Raw genomic sequence first — 11,532 nt, 5'->3', positions numbered from 1 at the left:
TTCATTTTAAAGATATATTTCAATATAGTGAAATGCAAAATGTTCATTTTTATTGTAGATATTTTTGTTTATATTATAAATGAAATATTAAAACCTAAATATGTACTGTATATTATATAAATAAAATAACTAGTGTGTGTGTGTGTGTGTATGTGTGTGTATATATATATATATATATATATATATTAAAAATGATTTTTTTTTTACTTTTATTCTAGATGTTGTATTTATATTCAGTATATATTTTCTTTTTACTAGATTAAAAAAAATAATTATAAAAGGTGATGTGAGTTGCAGCATTATTACATATTATACCCACATTACTTTATACATTTTCAGTATTCTTCAGTATAAAGAAAGTAAAAAAAAAAAAAAGAGTACAACAAATGTAAACGCACCAACATTGTAATAATGTAATTGAATATAATCTGTTTTTTTTAACGTGATATTAATGGCACCATAATTACTCATTACATGACCTCATGAATTTGGATTTTGGAAAAAATCAAACAAGTCAAATAAAACCACATCTAAAATACTATATTGATATTCCACAATAAATAATAATATGGATATAAATTCATGAATGAATTGAATCTTTACTGTTCAAAGCAAAACCAAAATAATTCAGCAAAAATATTACATAATCCTGTCATGTAAATATTACATAATGTCAATATTTAGTGTCTTCTTTTTTTTTTAAAAAAAGGGTTATTTCAACGGCACCTTAATGATTTATTGCATTACTCGAGTCATTCAAATTAGAACAAAAACAAGTACAATCTTAAAAATATATGAAATATGTAGAACTTTTTCTACATATTAAGATTTTCTGAATTGTAACTTTTTTTCTGAAAATTCTAAAAAGGTCAGTTGCACTGTTCCACCTCCTCCTGCTTTCTACTAATAATATAAAACCAATAAATAAATACATGAATTTCAATAATTCAAGAAAAATGTTCAATAGGTCAACCATTTTCCATTTCAATATATTGTATCTTCTTTTTCATTGGCACCATCATCACTTTGGCCCCCCCTCAAAAAATATCACAAACTCCCGCCAGCTCTTTTATTTATTCATTCATTCATCCGTGTGACGTTTAAATGTGCAATTTCGGAAGTAAAAATGAAGTGGCCCGGGAGACGGAGCTGGTTTGCAGATACAGTTTTTAATGTATCACAACAATGAGCAACAAACATACTTGATGAACTATTTCCAGAAGTTGTTCAAATACCATCTACAATAAACGTCATTTCAACTATGACAACAGGTCTGTGACAAATTAAAAAACAAAACAAAACAAAACAACCAAAAGAAACAAACAAAAACAAAAGCAAAAAGGTTCCAAAACCATGTTATTACCGTGATACGGTACAGTTGAGACCTCAAACAGTACAGTAACAAAAACTAATGCGACTACTCTCTATATATAAAACATCAATAACATTTTTGGTTTAGTTTATTTAAAGTTTTAGCCGTAGGGGCTTCTTCTTAATAAAACCTCAGGGTGCATTTCCTATGTAACCCAGATGTTGAAGAGTACATATTGAGTAGGATATGATTGCGCCATGAAAATCCCTTTGACATCCAGAAGAACAATTTCCAAGTTTCAACCTTTTGAAGGCAGTCCTCATCAACATGACACAATCCATCCACTTTTTTTTTGTGTGTGTTTTTTTTTGTTGTTGTTTTTTTTTTTTTTGTTAAAGTTCTTTTTTTTGTTTGTTTTTCTCCTCCGTTTTTGGCTGCTGTGCAGTTGCAAGAACTATGTACAGTTGCTGTTGGACCATCCGTTTTTTGTTGGTTTGTTAGCTTTTTACCAGTCCTTGGTGTGGGTGACGGAGAGCGTCCTGTCTGTGACACTTAGCATCTTAGCACGCCAAGTTCAGTCTTAAAATGCTGAGCCACAGAGTCGGGGGGGTGGGTGGGGGGGTGGGGGGTGGGAAAGGGGAGGCAAAAAGCCGAGTGGGGGGGGATCTGGGGGGGATGGGTGGGGGGAAAGCCTTTGGAATCAGGACAGTCGCTTTGTGTTTGTACAATGGCAGAATTGCACCTTGGGAGGCCAGAATGTCTCTTAGGAAAAACAATCGAAAAGTGTCTTCAGGATTTAAAGTAACAGTTTTAAAAAAAAAAAAAAAAAAAAAAGCTCACGCAGGAAAATTGGCTTTGGGAAAAGAAACAAACAAAAAAACCACCATTACAATAATAAAACATAAGAGGAAATGTTACTCGGTGTCATTGTTTGAAACAATAACGAAGCATGATTTGATTTAACCTGTCAAACAGTTGCATTACATGCTACTTGCTCATCTCAGAATAGGAAATACCAAAAAAGCAATACATTTTTGCATTTCTTCATATTAATAAATTTGTACCATGCACAGCCAACTACGAATATGTACAACAGCTTTGCTTTCTTTGTTCACGAGCCTTTTTGCTTTCATACAAATAGCCTTCTGTTACTTTGGAATGAATCACATCGGTTTCAAACTAGAAAGTGATTCTTTAAAAAAAAAAAAAAAAAAAAAAAGAAACGATCAACAAAACCCTTTCACATTCTTAGTTCCACAGCATTAAAAAAAAAAAAAATTGCAAAACCTAATAAAAATGATGGATCAGTATTCTGTTTCGGAGAAATGATGGCAGGCAAAATACAAATGACACAGTAGCAGCAAAACTTTTGTAAGGTAATACTTTGCAATGTTGAAATTCCTTAACTGCACATCATCACAAGTGCCCCAGAGGATTGACGGGAGGGCGTCCACCCCAGGTGCCGACTGGCACGGGTGTAACACTGTTTTCAGTCCTACAAGTACATGAAATTGTTGAAAATACAACACAAACGCTGTGTGTGTGTGTGTGTGTGTGTTTTTGTTTTTTTTCGTTTTTTTTTCCTTTCCGAAAAATAAAAGCAGCAAACAAAATGACCATTTTCTCTCTTTTCCTTAACTTGTACCTTAACAGTTTCAAGTATACAGTACTGCTTTCATGGATGCACCAATTGTTAAATAGATTGTTAGGCATCAATCCTGTAACACGTATGGACCGATATGCTGCTGACACAAATAATAATTAAAAAAACGCACGCACGCACGCACACGCACGCACAAACAGAAAATCTCTATTAAATTAACAAGATGGCCTACTTAAATGATAAAAATAAGTGCACTAGAGTCCAGACACGAGCAGGTACCGTAACAGTACAGCAAATTCACCAAAGGAAAAAAGTTCTATTCACATGATGGTAGAGTCTATAAAACTAGAGTTATTACCTCTTGAGAAAAGGGGGTGTGAGCAGAGGTACGAGTGAGAAGGTTGGCACAGATTATTAGTATACACGACAAGAACCAAAAAAAACAAAAAAAAAGGGGGTTGGGGCAGGGTGGGGGTAGCATGTTGTAATACAAACCGGCAAACACGTGGGAGGGTGGGGTTTTGGGGGGACGGGAGGGGGTCGGGGTCGTCATCATCATCATCATACACCATTCTAAATTCCCCTCATACTGTCAACTAAAAGGATATGCACATCGTCCATTGTAACAGTTATATTGTCTCTTGGTACTCTATACACACCAAGGAAATGCGTCCGATAAAGCTCGACATGTTTTGGTTATAAGCCACGTGGAACCCGGGGCTTGCTGCTTTTCAAACAAATGAGAAATGTTATGTTCTGACCTGAGAATTTAAAGCTACTGAATTATCTAAAAACTAAGAGAGATTCTCTTTGAGGGTTTCTGGATCGTCATCCCATACAGTACATGCTAGCATTTTGGAAAACAATCCAGCTGAGGTGCAATTTGCTATCATGAGAGTTTTTGGCTTGAAACAAGCCCCCCCTCCGACGAGGGAGCCTGTGGGAATTGTTTTCCTACTCCATGTTTTTTTTTTTTGTATACAATATAAGCTCAGTCAAGCATCTGCAACAGTTCTGTCCATAACAAAAAAAAAATCAATCTTGCCAGCATATCAATATGGGAAAAACAATCCTGAGTCAATCATTTGGTACTGGATTTTTTTTTTTTTTTTTGGGTTAAGAGAAACTTTGGAACTGCAGTTTTAAAAAGTCTTATTTTGTCTTTAAGCAAGGGATCCTTTAGTCACTCCTACACACTGAACATATCCATTCTGATACTACTGAAGCCGGCGTCGAGGCCAGAGGCCGCCTTCGCCTTGACGTCCAACGCGTTATCTAAGTCGTCCAGCTTCTGGCTTAGCTCATTGTCAGACTCATCCGAACAACTCTCGGCGGGTAGCGAAGTTGGAACCCCTGAGGTGCTGCAGGAAGTTGAGGTAACCGTTGACGGCGAGGACAGCGGGGGAGGAGGGGACGCAGACGGGGAGGAGGAGGAAGCAGCTTTCTGGGCTGTGGCGGCGGTGGCCTGGAACAGGACGTTGGGCCAGGACTTCATGGACAAGCGAGACAGATGAGGAAAGGTGTTATTAGAAGAAGCTGCAGACTGCGAGGTAGATGTGGTGTTAGGAGTAGGGGAGCAGACAGAGTGAGGTAATAATCTAGTATGCTCTTTGGCATTTCTCATTGCTTGTTTGATTGTTTTCTCTTTGTGCAAGCTCGACTGAAGGTGTTGGCCGAGTGCTTCGTTCCCATTGACGACCACGTTGCAGGCGACGCACGTGTAGTTGCTCACCGCCTTCCGAAGCACCGTCTCTTGCGGCTCGCCGAAAGCCTGTCCAAAGTAACACAGGGACTTCTGGTGACGCACCACCGAGTCTTCGTCAGCAAAAATCATCTGGCACTTCCTGCATATAAACTCGTGCTTGATGGACGGTACGATAAAAGCATCGGGGAAATCCTTGCTACTTTTGGTATCTGTTTTCGGTTCTTCTTTTGTGCTTTCTGTTGAAGAGCCTGTGTTGCTGTCATCCTTAGTATCGTTAGCTTCTTTTGGTTTGAAGGAGTTGGTGGTGGTGCTCTTTGCGCTCTGGGGGGGCTTTGCAGAGGTTGTTTGCTGCTGCTGCTGCTGCTTCAGTTGCTTCTGTTGTTGCTCCAGTTGTTTCTGCTGCTGCTGTTGCTGCTGCTTCTGCAGGGAATCTTGGAGGGACTGCTGGTACTGCTGATACTGCTGCAGGAGCGCCGTCGGCGACAGACCGGCGGCCATCGCGGCCTGCGGCACGGCTGCCGGGCCGTACGGGAACAGGTTCTCCATGCCGCAAAGCGGCGGGAAATAGCCGCCCGGTTGGACCCCTCTGGGAAGCTGCGGTGAGAAGCAGTTGGGGAATCCGGGAAGGAAGTACGGCAGGAACTGTCCCCCGAAGAGAGAGTTGGGATCCCCTGCAGCCAGAGCGTTCTGAAGCGCCTGCAGCTTGGCCGTGTCCAGCGAAGGCTCGCTTCCCGGTTTCCCTGCAGCCGGTTTGTCCCTCTTCTTGGCCATGCTGGGGGTCTCGGGTCGTGAGACGCTCTCATTGTCGCTGCCCTTCATCTTCGTCTGAGTTGGCTTGTCTCCTGTTTTTTTACTCTCTGAGTCTTTCCCTTGCTGCTCTGTGTTATTTACTGCTGCCAAAGGTGTGGAGGGAACAGGAGGAGGAGGAGGAGGAGGTGGAGGAGGAGGAGTCTGCAGAATAGTCTTGGTTGGGGTAGTGCTGAGAGACATGGCAGGAGATGGGGTGGCTGGTGTAGGGAACCCAAGCATGCCAGCACCAGGAGATGCTAAAGCTGAAATACAGTAGTATATAGATATGGAAATATTCAATATTTAATTTGGAAATTTGTTGTTCATTTTTTGTTCATTTTCAAATCTTGTGATTCCGCTTTTGTTATGGATCAAAACTGTCACATGTGCCTTTACGATAACTTCAATCTGTCGTTATATAATTACTGTAAATATGCCGAGCCAATAACTTGGAAAAGCAAACAAACCAACGACACAAATGAAAGCAATGATAAAGATACACTTGTTGTACAAAAATCTCATTACCAGTCAAAACCTGATGATGAAATTGTGCATGCACTATTCCAACCATTTGTAATCTCAAAATTGTATTTAAAAATAGGACTTTGTGACTAAACACCACTGTGATACGGAATAAACAGCAGTATAGGAGAATAAAACAGTGCATGATCGAGATTGTTTCATAAAGCTTGCAGTCTATTTGTCATGGTTTGTCATACTAACTCACCGGGTGTGTTGGGTGGGAAAACGGGAAGTGACGATGGCCCATTGACTCCGGGAAGTAGCACTGGCGGAAGGCCAGAGATACCCGGGTAGCCTGAGGGCAGGCTAAGGCCATGAAGTGCATTATTGTTGTCCACTGCAGTCTGTTGCTGCTGGCCAGGCAGACTCAGTCCCTCACTGGCTTTCTTCATGCGATCAAGCTCTTGCTGGGCCATCAGCTGTCGGACAGTGGTTGGTGCTAGGTAGTCCTTTTCTCTATCCACCTGGTTGCCCAGGGTTTCTTGCACTTTGGTGATGTGCTGTTTGGAGAAGATGTGGTCCCGGATGGACATCCTGGGAGTGTACTTTATACCACACAAAGTACACTCAGGCCTCGGCCCATCTGGTGAGCCTTGACTTATCATGAATGGCTTTCCAATGTTTATCTTGAATTTCTTCTCCTTAGCTCGGGCATTCTGGAACCACACCTGGACAACACGCTTGGGAAGTCCGATCTCGTTGCCCAGCATCTCACACTCTTGCATTGTAGGAGTGCGGTAGTCACTGAAACAGGCTTTGAGGACTTTAAGTTGAAGGTTACTCATCTGGGTTCTGAATCGTTTATGGCCCGGCCTATCCCCGCCACTGGCACCTTTACCAGACTTGTTGAAGGGATTCCCTGCCCCGAATGGACTCGGAGAACTGGGATCGGCAAGGCTTGACGATTCACTCCTGTCGTTGATTTCATCCATGTCGTCATCTCGGGAGCTAAAGTAAGAGTCACAGTCTTTTCCGGAGAAGCTGAGAGCCGGGCTCACCATGCTGAATTGGAATCTGTCATTACCACTATCGGAATTTGGCAACATTCCACCCTTATCAGTCAGCTTGTCCCCTCCATTAGCTGTGAAGCTTTCCACTTCGTTGTTATTGCCTTCATCTCCAGTTGTAGCATCGCTAATGGCTGTGTTAATTGACGACGTCTCATCAAAGTCCATCTTGCTAAGATCATAAGAGGACGCCTCTGCTGAATTAACATTTGGCCCGTCAGTTTCATCACAGTTTTCAGCTTTTAATGATGAAGGGCTTAAGAAGTTTTTTAATTGTGCCTCGGATGGCTTTACTGGGGTAGAAGATGCAGTGGGCAATTCATAGTCGCTTGGCTCAGTCTTGGTAGGCAGCTGGGAGAAGTCAAAGAAATTGTACTTGGGGCTTTCCCCTCTTTCGTTGTCTTGATTCATCATCGGGCTTGGTGGCAAACTAAAGCCTGCCTGCTTTGCTTCATGCCAGTGTCTAGATCGAATGTGACTGTCAAGAGCCGACTTAGCCTTGAACAGTGCCCTGCAAAAAGGGCATTTTTTGTGGGACTGGGAGGGCCCTATAGCTCTAAACTGCCCTTTTCTCTCTCTGGCGCGAGTGTTTTGGAACCAAACTTGCACAACTCTCTTTTTTAAGCCCACCTCTCTTGCGATGTGATCCAGCATTTTCCTCGTCGGGTTAGAATCGATCAGGTATTTGTCATAAAGGATCTCAAGTTGTTCGGGTGTGATCGTGGTTCTCAGGCGCTTATCTCTGTGATGTTCTTCGCTGTTGTTTCCAACGTCTTTATCATTGACACTTTCATCCTTATCATCCAATTTTCTCTTCATTGCCCCCGACCCTGCAGCTGAGGTCAAACCCGAACTACCTTGTGAAGAGATTTGTGAGAGGCCTCCAGATAATATCTGGCTAGCCATTAGCGGGTTGTTGGGGTCAAATATCATATATGGCATATCAATGGGTCTTTCAAGGAACTGTGAGTGCAGAAATTGGTTCTGGGCTGCCAAGAAATGCATGTGTTGATGCTCTTGCCATAGCTCCACTGTGGGGAATGCAATCTTGCACTGGTCACATTGGTACTGAAGCATTTGGTGGGGAAGGCTGTTTGTGAGAGAGGAAAGTGCCAGGGACAGGGGACTAGAGGGCACAGCAGCTGCCTGGGGTTGGGAATGGGGTCTTGCTATTGGGGGTTGGGGAACTTTTTGAAGGGGTGGCTGAGGTGTGCATGCCTTCGATGGTCTGGGTTCTGGTAGAGATTTGACCACAGGTGAGGGTGCAGTCTCAGTTTGTTTAGGTTCACTTTCAAGCCGAGTTTCAAAGTCTGGCTTTGGGGAGGTTTTTCCTACACTGGCTCGAGGAGAGGCCATCACTGGAGAACTTGAGCCAGAGCTGCTCGCAGTTCCTTGGGAATGTCTGTGTGGGTCTAATGACTGATGGGTCACTTTAACTGGACCTAGATCAACAGAATCTAAGTATTCTTCAGACGGGTGGTCCTCATTACCTTCCTCATCTTCATCCTTGTAGCACTGCTTCTTCTGGTGAGTGATAAGGTCAAAGATGCGCGGGAAAACTATACTGCACTTTTTACACTGGTACTGCATGTTGTTGGTTCTGATGTATCGCTCATTGGTCAGCTCTTTTTTCTCACTGTCTTTGGCATCCGCCTGGTTTTCGTAGCTCTTACGGGCTTTCTGCCGTGCGTTTTGGAACCACACCACAATGACTCGTGTTGGTAGGTTGAGGACAGTGGAGAGCTGCTCGATTTCATCATCTTTTGGATAAGCATTGGTGTCAAAGAAATCCTGAAGAACTCTCAATTGGTAATCAGTAAATCTGGTTCTGGAGGACCTCTTATTGATGGTTGAGTCGCTTCTGTAGTATTCATGTGGACCGAGCTGAGGCTCCATTCGGATGTCTTCCAAAGTAGTGATGGGAGGAATGTTAAAATTGTAGGGTGAGTCTTTACTACGCTGCCTCTCTTTAAAAAGGGTGTTACGGAACCAGTGCTTTATGACCTTTTGAGGCAAACCAGACTTCTCTGACATCTCTTGAATTTGCTCTTCGTTGGGGGAATTGTTGATGTCAAAGTTGGCCCGAAGGATTTTAAGCTGGTCATCAGTTATACGGGTACGTGGCCGCTTAAACTGGGACTGGCGGAGGAAATTTGGATCGAGCCCCAGTTGTTGCTGGCAGAGTTGGGTGAGGTCTGTGGAGAGAGAGTCCATGGTAGGCAGCTGGAGGGCCAACTGAGGGGGCAAGCCTGGGTGCTGGACTGACTGCATCATGAGAGGTGGGAAAAGAGGCAGATCCAAAGGAACAGGAAGCTGCACTTGGGGAGGTGCGGGAGGAGCGGTGGGTGTCGGGGAAGGATGTGGTGGCTGCAGTGGTGGCGCCTGGTGAGAAGGCTGGTGTGAGGGCTGATGGGGGGCAGGGGATGGTGAAGGTGTTGGCGTTTGGGGCTTGGCCATTGACGCCGGAGTTGGCTGAGGCGTTGTCACCGGGGCTGGAGCAGGAGGAGGGGGAGGTGGCGGAGGTGGCGGCGGCGGCGGCGGCGGGGTCTCGGGTGAAGCAGGGTTGATGGGGTAGAGTTTGTCATAGGCCTCTCTGTACTGTTGGGCAAACTTCTCAAGCTCTACATATGGGAAAAACTGACTGTGCACATGCTCTTGGTGGCTTTTGAGAATAAGCATATTGGAGAAGAGCTTCCCACACATTCCACACTCAAGCTTATCAGTGTTCATTTCCATTTGTTCAACTCCATCTTTGTTTTTCTTTTGGTTCTTCTGTCTGTTTTCATTGTACTGGATGACTAGTTCAAATCCAAAATTCTCCAGCAGGGCTTTGGCTGCATTGCCCCTCGCTCCTGACACAATGCGAGGAGGCGGAACCAGTGGTTCTGGGAACTTTGACTTTTTAGCGTCTTTGTTGTCTTTTGCGGCATCACTTAAAGTCTCACATCCGTTTTCCAGCTTTGCTCTGCTTTCTTGCTTTTCAAGATGCTCCTCTGCCTCTTTTGACATTTGAATCTCTGAGACGGACACGCTGCTGGGCTCCATTTTGGGTTTTTGGCTCAGCAGTTGCTGGTTCTTCTGTGACTGTGTCTGCGAGACTTGCTGCTGCTGCTGTTGCTGCTGAGCCTGTTGCAGTTGGTGCTGCTGTTGCATCTGCTGCTTCAAATCTTCTAAGAAGGATCCCGTCAGACCCGGCATTCCAAAAGCTGCTGCTGAATGCAGGGCAAGCTCCGGGCTTAGGTTGAACTCTGCTCCTGGGATGTAGAAAGGGAATAGGAATTGTGGCTGTTGAAATTGCAGCAATGCTTCTGGGGTCATTGGGAAATGAGGGAAGAAAGCCGGGTTAAGGAACTGAGGCTGAAAGAAGGCAGCCTGCTGCTGGAGTTCATGTTGAAGCTGCATTTGCAGTTGCGCTGAGGACTGGGCCGACTGGTGGCTGCTGGACTGTGCGGAAGCATGCTCACTAGTTTGTTTTGTGTTGTTGTTGCTATTAGCCTCTTTGGGTTCTGCAGCATTTTCTTTGTTAGCGGATGGTGTTCCACTTCGGGTAGAGTCACTGTTGCTGTTGTTTCCTTGTGTGCTTGGAGCAGGACTTTTTGCTGGTACCGGACCACTAGTGCCACTGCTATTGCTGCTCATTTCAGATTTGGCTGTTCGGGCTTTGGTCTGGTGGAGTACTGACCTCATGTGAATCTCAAGTGTTGAGCTTTGGCTATATGCAACATTGCAAATATTGCATTTGAATGGTTTGTTGTCAACGTTGTTTCCTGTTTCTTGGGGAACTGGGCTTGATGCCTCTTGAAGGACCTTCTTCAACTTATGCAGATGGGACACAGAATTGTAGTGCACTAGTAAAATGTTCTTCTGAGTAAAAGACTCCTTACATACTGTGCACTTGTAAGGCCTTGAAGGATCCAAAAATTTCTCCATAGTGAAGTTGGGCCCTTTCCTAAATGGCAGAGTCCGTTTTGGTTCTGCTCCCATGTCATCGATCAGAGAGCTGCTGTCACTTCCCGTAGGACTGGGCTTCTCTTCCTGGTCCATATCATCATCCTTGTCCAAGTCATGCTCAAACACCTGAGCTTCCTCCAAAGCTCTGGCTTCACTTTCAGTGATGTCTCCATTCAGAGGGAGATTCCCAATCAGTTGCTGCACTTCCGCCTCCGTCAGTTCAGGATGTCCATTCTCCAAATGCTTCCTGAGGGCCAGGAAAGTCCTGAAGCTGCGCTGGCAAAGGCTGCACATGGTGGCCGCTCTGATGGCGTGGTACTGGGAATGTATCTGGAGCTTCTGCATCGTCTTGAAGGCCAGGCTGCAGTGGTTGCAGCGGTACTTGTATACATGGCGGTCAGACACTGAGAGCTGCTGCTGTTGCTGTTGGAGCCTCTGGAGTTCACTGAGATGATCCTGAAGGGTGTCAGGGGACTTGCTGTCATGCCCTAACCCGCTTGCTCTCTTCCAATCCGGGGCCTCCGCGGCCTCCTTTGGGGGCTTCATTTCCTCATCTTGGAGGTCTGACTCATTCTTGTCTTGGCTGTTCAGCTCATCTTTTGAGGAGTTTCCTTCAAGAACACAGTTTATAGGAGTTAAAAAT

General features: G+C 44.4%; 1 protein-coding gene across 4 annotated transcripts in view; it reads right to left on the bottom strand.

Annotated features, from left to right (window-relative positions):
• Positions 1-1,149: 1,149 nt before the first annotated feature.
• The window catches only part of zfhx4 (zinc finger homeobox 4), a 107,785-nt gene continuing 97,402 nt past the window's right edge, over positions 1,150-11,532 (bottom strand). For 3 of the 4 annotated variants that reach the window (XM_054765798.1, XM_054765800.1, XM_054765797.1), the window contains exons 11-12: positions 6,137-11,500; positions 1,150-5,672 (exon numbers count right to left, since the gene is read on the bottom strand). In XM_054765798.1, the coding sequence (XP_054621773.1) occupies positions 4,105-5,672; positions 6,137-11,500 (6,932 nt within the window). In that variant the 3' untranslated portion in view covers positions 1,150-4,104. Of the gene's footprint in view, positions 11,501-11,532 lie in introns of all 4 variants that reach the window. The other variant, XM_054765801.1, reaches the window with a different exon arrangement.

Source organism: Dunckerocampus dactyliophorus, chromosome 21, assembly GCF_027744805.1.
Source record: "Dunckerocampus dactyliophorus isolate RoL2022-P2 chromosome 21, RoL_Ddac_1.1, whole genome shotgun sequence".
In the NCBI taxonomy this organism is placed as follows: Eukaryota; Metazoa; Chordata; class Actinopteri; order Syngnathiformes; family Syngnathidae; genus Dunckerocampus; species Dunckerocampus dactyliophorus.
The sequence above is the reverse complement of the archived record's forward strand: the minus strand, read 5'-3'. Positions and strand labels throughout refer to the sequence as shown.